The sequence below is a fragment of the Cucumis sativus genome, chromosome 3, assembly GCF_000004075.3.
Source record: "Cucumis sativus cultivar 9930 chromosome 3, Cucumber_9930_V3, whole genome shotgun sequence".
Lineage (NCBI taxonomy): Eukaryota > Viridiplantae > Streptophyta > Magnoliopsida > Cucurbitales > Cucurbitaceae > Cucumis > Cucumis sativus.
This window is the reverse complement of record NC_026657.2, coordinates 10,024,603-10,041,145: the sequence shown is the minus strand read 5'-3', so window position 1 is coordinate 10,041,145 and position 16,543 is coordinate 10,024,603. Positions and strand designations below refer to the sequence as shown.

The window sequence follows — 16,543 nt, the reverse complement described above, 5'->3', positions numbered from 1 at the left end:
AAATTCTAACCTTCAAGATCAATAGTACAAACTTCAAACCAATTAAATTGAATTCGTTCGTTTTTTCTTCAATGAACCATTTCTATTTTCTTTCAAGTAAATGAAGAGCCGTTTGAGGTATCACATCATTCTTCCCCACCAAGAAGTTAGAAAGAATTAAGGCTAATGTTGGTTTTAGGTAAGGCTATATATTAATGAAAGTTAGGTTTAGGGTTATGCATTAATTTTCTCCCTTGATGGAAGCAAAATGAAATGACCAATTTAGTATTAAGTTAAATGCATGGAGCTTAAAAATTGCCCTCACAAGTAGTTTTGGACATTTGGGTGATAGCAATTGGTCATTTTTAACTTGAAAATTTTGGAAGTGGAAGACAAATGAACATGTTGTATTTTGTTCTTTTTAGAGAAGTCTTGTCACTAATTCCAAACCACTTTCCATTTTTCTCATCCTTTTTGGGACACAACATCGTGCTACCTTCTCCTAATTCCTTCTTCATTATTGCTTCTTATAATACCTAAACAATATTCTAATTATCTTACCCTAAGCTAAAGCTCCCATGTTGGAAATACAAATAACATATATATATATATATATATATATATATATATATATACTTTTTTTTATCAACTAAAAGTTTAGTACATCAAACAATCAATCCATATATCTTCAATACAAATACACCATATATATATATATGGATATATACATGCACCATATTTTAAAATCAAAATGTAACTTCTCTATTCATATTTAATCATCACAATTACTTTTAAAGTTATTTGTACAAGTACTATTTTGAATTTCAATATGTGGTTATTTTTTTTATCTTGATTGAGAGTTAATTGAATTATGATTTAGGTTACACTAATTTGTTGTCTTAATAAAGAAGTAAATCACATATAGCTTGTATTATCAACTTGGAAGTCTTAATTTGAATGCTTCACATATGTTTGGTTTAGTTGTGAGAGGTGGACAAGAGATTTGGAAGAGTACATTGTGAAAAGACATATATTATGTAGGTCATTTAATGTCCACAAGAATGAAAAAGAGACACATAGAGGAAGTGTGGACCATGAAAGTTGAGAAGATTTTGTGAAGTCCCTACACATGCATTGGCTCTCAGGGTAGAGACCAAAATGTTCCTCTCTCTTTCCTTCACCATGTGACTTCGTTCATTAATAAATACCCCTCCAAATTAGCTCACTGTTTTACAAAAACAGAAACGATGAAGCAAAAACTCCTTTCCCTACTTAAAATATCACATTCTTTACCCTTTCCTTTTCAATCTCCTCCATTTCAATTTTTACACTTCAAATCTCGAGTTTTCCCAATTATTTTCGATTACTTAATTTAAAATAGTTATTATTGTGTTAGGGTTGTCCAAACCAATATCTAAAAGTTTTTAAGCAGCCCCAAGTCCAAACGATATTGGAGAAAAAAGCATATATGAACGAGTGTGTGTCCCAAATGGAAAATGTCGAAGTTCTTGAAGTATGACGTATGGGTATATACCAGTCAAACTGGTAAGTAATATATATACCAATCAAGAAATATATGAGTTGAGACCAGACTAGCATCCTCTAATTAACCTTAAGCACCAAAAACATTTTCAACACCACGTGTTATCACCATTCGACCACTCCAAAGGGAGAAGTTAGTAAATATTGTAAGAAGAAAGAGAGACGACCTCAGATCTTTTAATCCTTAAGTTGAGTTATTTATTCATTGTACTAACGTAGGTAGCAAAGTGCAGTACGTTGAACACAACACTGATGCGATGATTTCTTAGCAGACCAACTCATATAGGATCGAGCAAGACCTGAAAAAAATCAGTCGAGTAGAGGTCAAAGGTCACCGAGCACCCGCTAAGCAATCCAAAAAAAATGAGATCTGAGTGTTAATGAAATTTTAAAATTAATTTTAATAATGATAAAAAAAATGAGGGAAACTAATAAATTGTATAACCATGTAATTGATTCTTTTAAATTAATTAATCAATAGAGGTTAAAACTAAGGACAAAACTCAAAACTACTTAACACAATATATATATAACATTTTGAAACTTAGGAAACAAACCGAACGTAGAACTTAAAAGCTCAAAATTTTGAGAAACCCTATGATAACGAGCGCGAAAAAACGATTCAAATGGATAGCCTTGAAAGAGGCATGTGGGGCTGTTGAAACAGAAAAGAGCTGTACCTTTGATTTGGCAGCAACAAAATTAATTTTTGAGAAAGTACTTATGAATATTTTGTGGGTGTTTGTCTTGCTCTTCCATTCAGACAGATGAGTAGCTTCTCTCTCATGAATGTTTTTGGCCCTTGAAGATGACACTATGGTGTCCCCTCTTTATGTTTTAATGTCACAAGACCTTGTCCCAAACATGAAATGGATAATTATTAATTGGACGAGTCGTTTCCGTTTTGAATTGTCAAGTCCCATCATACATATTTATATTTTTACTTTCATTCATGTGATTGTGTTACAATGTGGTTGTTATTTCAACGATTGATCGATCTATCTCTATTTGGATATATCTTCACATTTTGTATTCAATGTAAGGTTCATGTATGTGTACTATCGCTGTGTATATGAAAATTACTTGATAGTTAGTTGTTGATAGTTGACACACAAATATCAACAAATGATGAAGAAGAAAATTAAGAAAGGCATATAGAGTAGTATTGTTTTGGGTCGAGTTGAGCTAGATTTTGTAACCAAACAAACTTCCGACTTTACATTACTCTATATCAAATTAACTTTAATAGTTGGTCGTTGTTGAAGTTTGCACATTTGTCAAGGGATTTCTTACTCACTCCTTTCATTTAATGTTTACAAAAGAAAAAGAAAGTGCATCAAATTTATCCTTAACTTAATAACTCAACAACGCTGCATCAAACATAGACTTTTTAACTATCGATCACTAAACAACTTTACACTCTAAATATACAAACTTTCTTCTAATATGTTAACTCAATACTTCGAAGGTGGTTATTTAAGATAAGGCATGATTGGTTTGGATGAACCCTTGAGTATTGTTGCAAACTTTTCAACCACCTAACAAATTAATATTTCCATGTGAGAAAATTATGTCCAACCTCTTTTCCAGTATGAATACTTAACTTTTTAACTTTGAAATGAGTATCCAACGCAAACAAATGAAATATAATCTTTGCACACAAAGATAACATATCACAAATAGAACACCAATTTCGAGATTCATTTGATCATTCATATAATACTATACTCATCCTTGTATACTTTTATTTTTCTAAAAATAGTTAGGATTATAGGATAAAATATTTCACCTTTTGAAAAAGTAAAAGATGTTTTTATTGATCCAAAAGTTAACTTAAAAGCCCTAATAATAATTAATACACATACCTAACAAATAGAACCTACAATGATTTAGAACTTTAATAATGAAAAGTAATGAAATTAAACACACCTCATAAATTATTAGTAAGTGATTGATGGTTGAGTAACACATTATCCACTACATAACCTACTTCAAATTTGGATTTTATGGTCTATAAAGGTGACATTTTTGTACATGCTTTTTTCTTTTTGTTTAGTTTTTAAATCTCCTCTCTCAATGGCATTATGTTGTGGGGCAATGATTTCTCACATGGCCTCTCTCTTTTACATATTGAATATTTAAATGTATGGAATTAGGTGAAGTGGGTGAGTTTTTTTAGAGATACCCTTCACATGGGCAACCCACATGCTCTTACCTTCCAACAAACCCCTTCTTCTTCCCCTCCAATTCAATCATTCATTCCTCTCTTCTTTTTCAATTATACTTTGAACAAAGAGTTCCCTCTCAATATTAATTAATTTTTGCCAAATCACAATAACTTAAACAATCCAATCAATCACCACTAATTTAGTTCTCAAACCCAATATTTAATTATCTTAGTTCTTCTGCGTTAGATTGGTGTTCACTGATCTTTTGTAAAGTATAGTCGTTCTCGTAGATTTGTTGTTTTACTCAAGGAAGAATTATAATGTGGCTAATTTTGTGACTCAACCATCTTCTAGTTTCAAAGATTCCGAGGTGGTTAACTTTCTTGTTTTCTTAGTTGAGTGTGTATCCTCTTATTGTTAATTATGAAGACTAAGTTTGTTCATTGTTTATCGTTAAAGAAGTTCTTAGGGGAAAAATGTGATTCTCCAGTAGAATTGTGATGTATTGATAGATTTTTTTTAAAATGAAATTTATAAAACACCTCCTAATTTTATATTAACGTCTTTGAGTTTTAGACTTTCATTTTTATTCTTACACTAATTTATTTCAAAATAACATTTTTTTTGTGAGAATTTTTTAACTAAAATCAAGATGGGACGATGACCTATAAAATAGTAATACAATCATGTACATATTTTAAGATATTCGTTCATGATTTAACTATTAATCATTGAAATTGTTTCGAAACAACCAATTTTGTTAGATCTTCCACTTAAAATAAGGATGAAAATATGACATGGTACATACCACACCCTACTTTGCTTTTCTTCTTCTTTGTTTTGGGTAATATATAGTTCTGCCATAACAATGTGTATATTATAATTTTCCCATTCCCAAAAAATGGTTTTGGTCTAAAAAAATAATTGGTTCCAATTAAACAAACAAAAAGTAAATTAAATACTAAAAGATAAATTTAATTATTTAACTTAGTTGTTCAATAAAATTATGGTCAATCATTTGAGGTTCCACCAGAAGTTTGAAGCAAAAGATTTTTGTATTCTGAGCACTAAATACATGAAACTGCCAAAAAGGCAATTCCCCGTGAATCATAAAGTTATCACATCATGAATATGTTAATTGAACTGGATCTCACACATACCCAAGATTATTATACAATACACTTCATTTTCTTTTTCTATTCCTTTCACTTTCGGCTAGATAATACCTTCTTTTACGGTTTATTTCATATTTTATTACAGATTTGGATGTAGGTTTCATATGTCAATACAATTACATAATACAAGTAAACAATCCAAAAACAGTCAAATGAGACTCACTTGTTTGTACTCATTGATCGTTTCCATTTTAAATTTGTCTCACGTAGGTATAGTTAATAAGCCTTACCATACCATCTTGAATTAACCATATAAAGTTGCCACCTCACAAACATATATATAAACATTCAATCAATTGCCTTTCTTTGCTACTTACCAGTGGGGATGAGAGATTGGACCTAAAGAAAAAGTCACGGTAATATTGGCTACATATAATCAAGATAATAGTTGCAACTATATCCTTAGACTTTCAAACTTATTCAAGTGTTAATGTTAAAATTAAACTTTTACAATTGTAGTAATCGTAACAATTGTAACAATCTAAAAGCATATGCCCCCAAGTTGGGTGTGTTATTTCTTTTTGTTCACCAATAACCAAAAGATTCTTGTTTACTCACAGTTCTCACTTCTTTATTCCCATGAACTCCCTCAATTAATCTTTCCTATAATAATTATCGGATCAATTAAACTCAACTCTCCAAACCAAACGCCTTTAGGGCCTAATTTTGACAACTCGATTTTCACAATTAAAGTTTGCAAGGTGTAATTAGAGTTGCTATACCATGTGACATGAATGGCTTCTGCAATCTTCCCGATAATGAACTAATACAATCATGAACAGGCAGTACATATTATAATGTGGTAGAGACTAGAGAGAGTATGACAATAATGAGAAAGAGCAATGACATGCGTGTGGCGGGTGGTCTGCCCTACCTCAATTATTATTATCATTTTTTTTTCTTTCATATATCAATCAAACTTCCATCCCAAAACTGGGGGCATAGATTGGATAAGTGAGGGAAGTTAGTAAGGCCCCACCCACGTGGAAAACACAGTCAGCTCGCCACATGATTGGCTGCATTATGGATTAAGGGTGGGGCCCCATTCAGTGGTCTCTCTTTCTTCTTCTTCAATTCCTAAGATATCTGTAGTTCAAGAACACCTTTTCACTTCCTAAATCCTAATAATCATTTACAGTCCATCACCAATCTTCCCTCGGACATGAATTTTGCTAATGCTGCTTTAAATTGGAAGTACGTAACACAAGTTTCAGTTAGACTTCAACTCCACGTCTATGGTGTCAGAGTTCGAGTCTGGTGTTTCCTGGGGAAGGAGACGGAGCAGTGGCAGAGGCAACAGTGAGCTCAGGTTGCAAAGGATTATCAAGGTGGATAGGTTTTCAAACGAGTCTTTGGTGACGCCAAACATTTGTGTCAAACCGGCACCAATCAGGCCGCCAAGGACACTCCCTCCATTTGATATGGACATGAGGGTTGCAAAAAGTGTGGCTTCCATTCCTTCTGGACATAATTTTGCTGCTAGCACAAGAACAGGCATGAAAGATGCCTGCAAGAAAAAGAGAGAAATATTTTTCACTGATTTTTGGTTGAAATTGAAGGACCACGCTGACTAGATGTAACAATTGTACTTAGTATATATTACCTGACCAAGTACTGTTATAATCAACGAATCCCCAATCGCAAACCACTCGTCGCTTATACCCCACTCGCGATTTAACCCCGTTACAAGAAGAACCTAGAAAATGACCAGAAAAACAAGATAAGTGGATACAAAGTATGGATGGACCACAAACATGAACTGGTGAATGGTTTCTATCATGTCACTAACCTGACTCATTCCAAGTGCACAACCAAAAATGGTGGTCACTAGAAAAATTTTCCTCAGAGGGACTTTCTTGAGAAATCCATTATAAAGCCCAACCCCGAGAAGTGACGCTATGGATGTAACAAGCTTGACACGACCTAGAAATTCGGGTGTGAATCCTAGTTTATTTGTTCTGAGAAATGATTAAGCCCCCGGTTATTCAGATACAAATTAAATGCTGAGAACATGGAATCTTTAAAGTAACTTAAAATCCGTAAAAAGAGGTAAAATTTAGAAAGACAGTGCCCATACGTAAAGAAAAACATGGCAGAATCTGATTGTGGTGTTGCCTGCCACAAGAAAATAAATAAAGTTGGAAGAAGGACATTTCGTTGACTAACAGCACCCCACAATTCAACAACGTGCTGTCTTGAGCTCCGAACAAAATCATAGTTAGCTGAAGGACGATTTATCCCTCTCACAGGTTGCTCTTTCACAAGAACTGCCACCACAGATGTTATCAATGGCAACAAAGCTGTGACGCCAAAAACAAACCTGAGACACCCAAATCGACTTTTAGCATTCATAATCAATGCAATTGTTTATGCCAGGGAAACATAAGTGAAATTCATACCTAAACATGTCAAAATGTATCAATTTCTACAAAAGGATGGTACGAAATTGTTAAAAGAAATAGTATGTTTTCAAATATAGCAAAATAAGCCAACTATTTAAAAATATAGCAAAATTTTACTTTCTATCAATGATAGACCCAGATACATACATCATCTATCATTAGATAAAATTTTGCTATATTTGTAAATATTTTCAACGTTTGTTGCATTTTAAACAATTTTCCTAAAAGAATATATACATCCAATGCTACAATACAGGCACGATACAAAATTGATAAATTTTTAAATAAAACCAACATCAAATCTATTTTTTAGTTAAATTTGAAGTTTTGGCAATGCTATTCAACAATTAATTTGTGCATTGATCAAACTTAATTTCCTTAAACTGAAATGTGGATAGACTTGATATTTTTTTATGAAAAAAAAGGAATGAAATTGCAAAGATTTTGACATTACTTATTCTAAAATTTGTTCGTAAATTAGCGTAATTTGAACAGACCATGAAAATTACTACATTATCCAAGTCTATGGTCTAATTTGATGAAATTGGAAGTTTAATTTGATAAAACTACAAATTTAGAGATTCGAGGTTAAAAATTAAAAGCTTCCCTTTATGTAACATGCATGCGTGAAGAACTGCAGTACCTTACACCATATGCATCCACCAGCGAACCACTGAAGTAGGAACTCACTATTCCACCAAAAGCCGAAGACCCCCAGCATAAGGACTGAAGAGATCCTGACATACTTTGTGATTCACCACGAGCCCTCTCAACAACCATGGAATCTACGACCTGTACCAGACTTCTGATGTTTCAGAAAAAGAAACCCAAGATTGCAAACTCCGGCTCATGGCTAATGTACATTATTTGTCAAGTACAATGAAGAGAGAGAGAGATGCAAAGGCACAAAATACATTGTTGAAATCGGCATTCTTATTTGCTCTCTCTCTCTCTCTCTCTCACACACACACACAATAAAAAATAATAACAAATAAAAAGGCTACTGTATAGTTTTGCTCACAACGGTCAAACTAACAAAAAATGCTAGCCACAGATAACAAAGCCCTCCTGACTCCTGTCGTACTAGTGAATAAAAGGGAAAGGCTTTGAAGGTTTTGTGATGACGAAATAGATTTCCATCTCTAATTGAGGAGTTACCAAACTAACAAAAAAAGTCGTGACTAACTCAAAGTTTGACCAAAAATCAAGACACTAACAGTAAGGGAGAGACTAGGATATCCTAGACAGCTTTCAAGACGCAGGAAAGCCATTACATGTTCCTTTTCTTATGAGAAACATACAACCTTCATTTCATTGATGGTATGAAATTACAAAAGATGGCAAAGATTGCCAATGAATTTTAAAAAATAATAATAAATACAAAATAATGCTCTATGAGATATGTAAGGCTATAATCACAAAAATAAGGAGTAATTATTACACCAAAATATAAATAAGGTGTTCAAAATACGAGTTGAATTCCTTAGATTTGTCCTTAAAGATGCAGCAGTTTTGATCGCACCATTTTAACCAAAGGAAAGTCTTGTTGAAGGAGATCCATAGAAGTTCCTTTTCTTTCTTGAAGAGAACCTATAAAGATCATTTTTAGGAGAGTAATAGGGTCATTTTGGAGAGCAATGTGATGGTTGAAAATCAAGAGGACCCTCATCCAGTAAAAGTGAGCAAATTGACATATCAAAAGGTGCATCGAAGTTTCTTCATTGTTATGACATTTTTTATGAAACTCTTCATTATTATGGCATAGAGTGAGAGAACACACCAATTTGGCAAGGAGACAAGCCATGAGGCTCTTATAAGCAAGACGTTAGCTGGACTGATGCATGCATGACTTGACTAAGTTCCCAAATGAAAATTTTCATCTTATTAGAGAAAGGGCCTTTCCACAAGATTGCATAAAGATCTTTGTGCAGAAGCAGAACATGGCTGCTAGATGATAATTTTTAGCAAAGGGCTTCGCCGTGAAGGATCCTTTTGCATCGAAGATCTATCTCCATTGATCTTCGATGCTGGGACTAGGAGGGAGGGGAAGGGTCAAAAGGATACACCACTCGGCAATTTCCTCTTTTGTAAGGTGTTGCCTGAGGCCCATATTCCATGAAACATTTTCCACATTCCACAAGTCAGCAATGGTTGTCTTTCGAAGGGATGGAGCATTTAGTCCTTGGAAAGGGCCTTTCCTATCCTTTGCTATCAATCCACCACTCAGCAATTTCCTATCCTTTGCTATCAATCCATAAAGAAATTGATTCTCCAATGTCAATTGTACTCAGTGTCATCAATGCTCAAATCTTTTATTGTACAATGTGTCTCGTCAAACCCCTCAAAGATTGCTTGGTTTGCCCTGAATGATCATCAAAAGGGATAGTACTATACTTCACCTATGAATCTCTTCTCTATTAAGAGACCATGAATCTCCACTTCTTTTGAAATCTCCAAATCCAATTTGCAAGAAGGCTCTGATTTTTTTACTTCAGATCAATCAGACCCAAGTCTCCCTCTATCAATGGGCGCCTTCACTGTCTGCCATTTTAGAGAATGAAAGCCTTTCCTATCCTTTGCTGTCATTTCCCAGGAAATTTCTGAAATGCTTTTCCAATAAAGATGCTCCTTAGATGAGAGCTTCAAGATAGAGAGTTAAGAGGTTGCTAAATTCCTTAGAGTGGCTTTCAGAAAGAGGTTGTGTGAGGCTTGCTGTGGAAAGGGCAGCCTATATTGTTAAAGGCCAAGGCACAAATTTGTATTTGAAGGCAGAGGAGAAGGAAAATACTGTGTTGAATGCCAAATTGATGCCTATAAATCTGTTTTTTTATGATTCTTCAGGGGTGTGAGCATATCTTTGTTTGGAGATGAAAAGAGGATGGTGACATCCACAATTTTGCAGGTAGTTAATAGAGAGACACATACCTCAAAACAGTTTACGGATCTTCTTTTAGTTCTTGCAATAACATCTTACTAAGCTTAACCACAATTGTATAGAGGAAAATAGATAGACCCACCTTGGCGAAGGCCCCCGAGTTTATGATCTTACCCTACATTCCCTTGGTTTTTCATCAATGATAATTGAATAGTTTTGCATAGAGGTGCAACCTCGGATCCATTTCTCCATTTTGGGCCAAACCCTTTGCAATCAATAAGTCATTGAGAAAGTCCCAATAAACCATATCAAACGAATATCATTGGGTACTCTACGACGGTTGGAGAAGAGACTCTTCCAATAACATCTTAGAATAACCTTGTACAAGGGTGACCATCAAAGACAGAAGAAACAGAGTCAAACAACTAAATAAGGGTATAATCGACAAGGGACAATTTTGCACCCTATATGAGCCTCAAACCAACCAACCTGATCGACCATTAAAAAAATCGTAATAAATAATGCATAGCATGGCTTGTGCATGCAATGCTGCTACAACAACTTTCTCTCTTGAGAAGTCCATCAAAATCGGTTTTCTTTTAAATAGTAACTTTTCCCCCCACGTTTTTATCTCTTCATTTGTTCCTCTCTCCTACCTTCGTTTTTTCTTCTTTCTTCTTCACCTCGTAGCTTCTCATTCTCCTTTCATTTTCTCTTTTCTTCTCCTCCAGTACATTTTTTGATTTAGTTTCAAATTTACAAAATTGAACAACTACAACATATCTAAGCTCTTCAAAACTGAGTTGTGATATATTATATTATAGTATATTTTCCTTTACCCATCAACTTAATCTTTTTGGTCAATCGGTGATTTAAAATAGTATCAAAATGGTTTCGTTCAAGAGGTCCTCTGTTCAAATCCCTACATTGTTGTTTTCTTCCCAATTAATATTCACTTCCACTTATTAGGTCTTCTTCATATTTCAAGCCTCCAAGTGTGAGGGAGTGAAATTTTATAATACATTTGTCATCACCATCAACTTAAGTTTTTGGGTTAATAAGTGATTTAAGAAAAGTCACCTCCCAAAGTTCAATGATCCAAACATAAATGGAGAGATCATAGGGATCTGTCCATAATTTTGCTCCGTCGGCAACTTGTAAGAGCCTATATACCCTCCTAACCAGAACACAAAATCATCAAGGAGAGCAAGATCGAGAGTAAGAGTAGGTGTACCTTCATTGACTCTTATAACCTTCATGGTTGAATCGTTCCACAGAATGAGGATAACATTGATTCTTCTCCAAGCATCTAAAGCAGCTCAATCGATCTGCCTATAATTCCATAACGCTTTCCATAAGACACTATTCACATTGCTTCTTTCAGACACTTGAAGGATTGCAGAGGTGGTGTTGGTCTTCGTAGATTGCAGAGGTGGTGTTGGTCTCCGTAAGGGATTTGACAAGGGCTCTTCTCTAGAGAAAAGGTCTCAATCATTCCAAAAGAGCACAATTATGAGGACTTTTTTGCCCCATCTATGACAAGGAGGAGCTATCAAAATTGACTATGAATATGTGGTTCTTCAACTCCCCGACTAACTTTATTGGTCTGATAGCACATTTCCTTTCTTAGATTTATTTGAAATGTCCATAATACACAGACCATGTTTCCACAACCAATGAGCGAGTTGACCAAAATTGGGATGGAGCTAGTCTTCCTCATCATATTTTTCAGTAGAGAGTTTATCATAATTCAAATGTCGTGGTATATTCTAAAAGGACTCTCCAATGGGCATGGGATCATGGTCGAGAAAAATCAGAACTAAAAAAAATCAGTAAGGATGGGTCCCAGAGTCTAAGCCATCTTCAAAGAGGCCAAGGGGGATGGTGAATCACAAAGAGAATTGGGATGAGCTTTGTTGAGTGGAGCCAGAGTCATTGCAAGGGTTGGAAAAAGGGTATCCAAAGTTCGACTAGATATTAGATGGCCTTAATTCAAAATTATGAAAGTTGAGATTGACCAATATCATAGAGACGTAGAAACTTGTGAAGGTTTGATCCTGCAATGTCACCAGCAAAAATCCTTGGCACCAAGTTGAAATGAGAACAAGATGTCAAGTATTATGGCACATTTCTACCTAGTGCTAAAAGGAGTGGAGAAGGTTGCATACCATTTTATTGAAGTAATAAAAGGAAAAATTGGGAATGTTGTTACTTATTAGGTTATAATTCAGCCATGATTATAGTTACTTAGTAACTTCAGAGTAGGGTACATACAGGGAGTTGGGAAATTTAAAGGAAAAATTTTGGAAGTTGTTAGACAGTGGAACTTGGCTCATACAACCTTCACATCCCAAAACTCAAGCTTTATAAAGAAGTAATTTATATAGTAAAAAAAAATCCGGTGGTTTGTGGTTGTGAAGCTAATTATTCCGATGTATCTTCAACTAAAGCTTTCAATTCACTTGTTTAGGGTAAAATGGTCGATTGACCTAATACAGTCACAATCACAACATTGTTTTTTTTTTTTTAATAAATATATGAAGTTCCCAAAAGTCATAAATAGCCTTAAAAAACAAGCCAAATATTAAATGAAACTTCACAAAATGAGTTAAAACTTGACTTTTGTATTTCTGCAATGGGAAAATTCCAATGGCCGGCCCTACAAACTATGAGATTATCACTGATAAGGGTTTGGGACTTGGGAGGACCAAAAAAGGGTGAATAAAGTTGAATCAATGTGTGCTTTTTCATTGTGATGTCTATTCGGCTAGCTAATGTTGCCATGCAATGAAATAAACCAAGATAGAAAAATACCAACTAAAACTTCTACATCTTACAGGGATTAACACAAACGATATCAAAGTTTTAAATACTTTAACGAAATGAGAGCAAATAGATGCAAAGCAAAAGGCACTTACAACATCTGAGAATGCTACAGAAAGAGATCCAAGGAGTATACAGAAAGCAGCACCATATTTGCTATCGACTAGTGTGGCCATTAAAGTCCATGAAAGTGCACCGAGCAGTCCTGATAAAATCAAGTATGATCTTCTCCGATAACCAAATAGAGGAACAGAATCACTGCATTTGCCCAAAAGCTCATTAGATTTTAATTTTTTTTCCTTTTCACATTTGTCTGAAAACAAGGGCATCAGGTTGGAGACTAAGATAAAAAGAAAAACAAAGAAGAAAGACACTTGTACCTGATAAACCCATATAACGGTTTGACAAGCCATGGAAAGGCAGAAAAGCCAGATACTACAGCTGTCTAGTCAATAAATAACTTTTATCAGATATCTAATTACCACAATCTTTTAGCCTTGCTCAAAACAAAATTTTCAAACGACATTAACCTTTAGACACGTGACACAAACATTAAAACGAACGCCAAAATGATATACTCCATTGAAATTTTCATCACAAAGGAGAATGATTCTATGGCACCAAACAAATAAGAATATACACGAAATACCAAGCAGAAAACAAAAGTGAAAAGTTAGCACGCACCATTAAGTCAACCCTTCATGTAATACATTTTAGGCTAAGACTTAAATATTCATGATCACGGGACTATATATAGGACATACCTCTGCAGGATCTAGGTGTAGGTCATCCTTTAAGTAAAAACTGACAGCAAGCCTTGCTAGCCCTAAAACCCCTTGAACAAAATAAACCATGGCGACAGCCACATTATCTGGAGATAGATCCACACCAAAAATTTTGATGGTGCTTGTGTAATATTTCTTCTTATGAACCGTAGTTTTGTCACTGTTCGACGAGACCATTCCTTCCATGTCATTACCTGGATCACAGAGGCCACAAGTAGTAAAAAATATGGTGGAATTAAGAATCCCAAAAGGTAAAATGAATTAGTGCCCTCATCCCGGTTCAGATATCACGTCAATGACGTATATAAAAGAGCTCTTCTACGTCTAATTCTTTTAGAGCTTGATTAAAGGTATTATCAAAAACCATAATTCACCATAAAACCAAGATTTCCATCCAAAATAATTTATTGCCTTCATCAATCGAAACAGATATGAATATGATCTATTAGTCAACCTTCACTGCGCACGCGAGGGTTCATCGGCATCCTAAACTCGGGAGATTCTGATTATCTGTTTCTAATTTACCCTGCTGTATTTGACACTAATTCTTCTGGGAAAAAATGCGTTACGAAGCACGATTAATTTCGGAAGCAGAAGAAAAACTGCCTCCCCAATTGATCCTCTCTTTATCAATAGAAACGGCTGAATTAATGAACATTTAATTTCAAGAGCTCTCGTCCTAGATTACGAATTATCTTTAGTGCTGCACCGTGTAACCTATTATTGGAAACCAAACATAATTAAAAAAAAAAATTAAAAGAAAAACAAACAAACAATTGGTATTCAAATCTGAAAGTTCCAATTTCCAAAGACTCCAATAAATGGCGCACTCCACCACACTACAACACGAAACAGAACATAACAGAAAGAAAATAATTATCAAAATCTTACTACTCCGAGAATTGGGCAAAGACTCGTCATCCATGGGAACGGCGACGGACATGTCGTCTTTCGGTGGGTCCCGACAAGGCGACGGCGTCAACGGTGACGACTGTGGACTCCGCTTGAAGGCTCCAGAGCCGGGAGGGGGCAGTTTCCGGCGTATCTTAGAGGAAGGAGGGAAGGACAGAATTGGGTTTTCGAAGCGGGAGATTGAGATTGAGTTTATGATGGATACAGGCATTAAAATGTAGGCCATAGAGGTATATTTAATTAAGGTCCCTAATCTAGATTATAATATTAATTGTAATTTAATTAAGTATTGAAATGACTAAACTGACCCTCCTCTTCGTGTTTCCAGCCCGGAGGAGAACCAACCACGCATATCTTCTTAGCTACCAAATATGGGTTTGGGATCATCGGTTGCTTTTGCGTGGTCCTAAGGATAGCTCCGCCAATTCTTTGCTATATTTATTGTGGTTTTGAATGGTATTAACTTCATTGCGTGTATTTTTCATCTATACGTGAATTCAATTTGTTACTCTTTCTAATCAAACAAACTATTTTTAAAATACAACAAAAGTCAATTGGCAAAATTTTATTATATTTTATAAATAATTTTCACCGTTTTATATATTTACGGTAAAAATATTCACTAAATATATATAATTAAATATTAATTCATCTCGAGATCTTTATAAAATTAAACATAGTTAGGTATATATATAGACACTCATATTTTAAATTCTGTTTTTTATACATATTTAGAAATGTTGCTCTAAATATTGGTAAATTTTGATTTTATTAAATATCTCACTTCAATTCTATAATTTCAAAAGTGATTAATATTTTAACTTCATTTACAATTCTGTTTTAAATGTTATGGGTTTACGCAGATATATGTATTTTCCCTCTCTTTCTACCTTTTAGTTCATTGTATTTTAAAGGTTATTTTTTTGATCGATTTACTACGACTTTTTTAGCTGAGAGTAGACTTTTCTTTTTTGTATTTTGTTTGAGGTTAATTTAATTTAAGTATTATGAAACTTGAAAGCTTGTCCATTTCATTCACTCTTTTTATTTTTTAAACCATTGACAAAATTAAATTTAAATGTTGAAATCATAAAGAAGAAGGTATAAAATTAATTGCGAGTAATTAAATAATATTTCAACAGAATATTCAAATATTATAAATCTTGAAAATAGGGACATGTAATGTTAATAAGGATCAAAACTCTTCCGTTGCATCTTTTCTCCCGTTTTGGATTGCTTTCTGATCCTTCTTCTCTAATGGCTAACCCTCTCTCGCTCTCTCTTTGTACTTCTTCTCTCCTCTTCTCTATCGCTCCCCTGTCTTCTTCGTCTTCTTCAAAATCTTCACTCTTCCTATCTCTCAATTTCCACCTCTCTAAAATGATTCACTTTCTGCAACTAAAAAATCCTATCTTGCAAGATACCCATTTTCTCGATCCACCGCCATCTTCTTCTCCTAACCCTAACGGCATCAAAATCAAAGGCGGAAGACCCCACGAAAACCCAAGTCACTAGCGAGAAGGAATGTCATGATCAATTAGGTATTGGTTGCTTATCCTTTGTTGTTCTTTCTAACTTGGGATTATGGACTTGTGACAAAATCAATGAAGGGGTCATCATGAGGTTCCATTGCCTGTGGCTGTACATATTGGGTGAACTGCAACAACTCCTATAAGAAAGACAATTCTATTGTTTGTTATTAAAAATCAATTAGAGTTCATCGACAGTAACGTGAGTCCACAAAAGTTTATAAAGACAAATTCCTAGCGTGAGTAAAATGATTGCTAGCTCAATCAACCTCATTCTTCCCCCATTGAGCTTTGCCTAGATTATTGATTTTTTTTTAATTTTATTGTCTTTTAGCATTTTCACTTTTAATTTT

General features: G+C 34.4%; 1 protein-coding gene across 2 annotated transcripts; it reads right to left on the bottom strand.

Annotated features, from left to right (window-relative positions):
• Positions 1–5,606: 5,606 nt before the first annotated feature.
• On the bottom strand, positions 5,607–15,074 carry LOC101219933 (folate-biopterin transporter 1, chloroplastic). Of its 2 annotated transcripts, XM_011652668.2 has the most exons (10): positions 14,641–14,782; positions 14,204–14,466; positions 13,729–13,943; positions 13,345–13,409; positions 13,060–13,222; positions 7,910–8,058; positions 6,942–7,184; positions 6,654–6,822; positions 6,468–6,560; positions 5,607–6,371 (listed from the first exon to the last, which is right to left on the bottom strand). In XM_011652668.2, the coding sequence occupies exons 2-10, from the start codon at positions 14,232–14,234 to the stop codon at positions 6,075–6,077; spliced, it is 1,425 nt and encodes a 474-aa protein (XP_011650970.1). In that variant the 5' UTR covers positions 14,235–14,466; positions 14,641–14,782; the 3' UTR covers positions 5,607–6,074. The 2 variants fall into 2 exon arrangements, with proteins under 2 accessions (XP_011650970.1, XP_004134440.1); XM_004134392.3 differs by lacking the exon at positions 14,204–14,466 and having other exon boundaries at positions 14,641–15,074.
• Positions 15,075–16,543: the final 1,469 nt, after the last annotated feature.

Excerpts from the sequence above, each read along its gene's own strand:
- LOC101219933 (XM_004134392.3), bottom strand. The coding sequence starts at position 14,887 with ATGGCCTACATTTTAATGCCTGTATCCATCATAAACTCAATCTCAATC. Across the intron at positions 13,410-13,728 it reads TACACCTAGATCCTGCAGAG|ACAGCTGTAGTATCTGGCTT; the intron begins GTATGTCCTATA and ends TTTATTGACTAG. Across the intron at positions 6,561-6,653 it reads GTGCACTTGGAATGAGTCAG|GTTCTTCTTGTAACGGGGTT; the intron begins GTTAGTGACATG and ends GTCATTTTCTAG.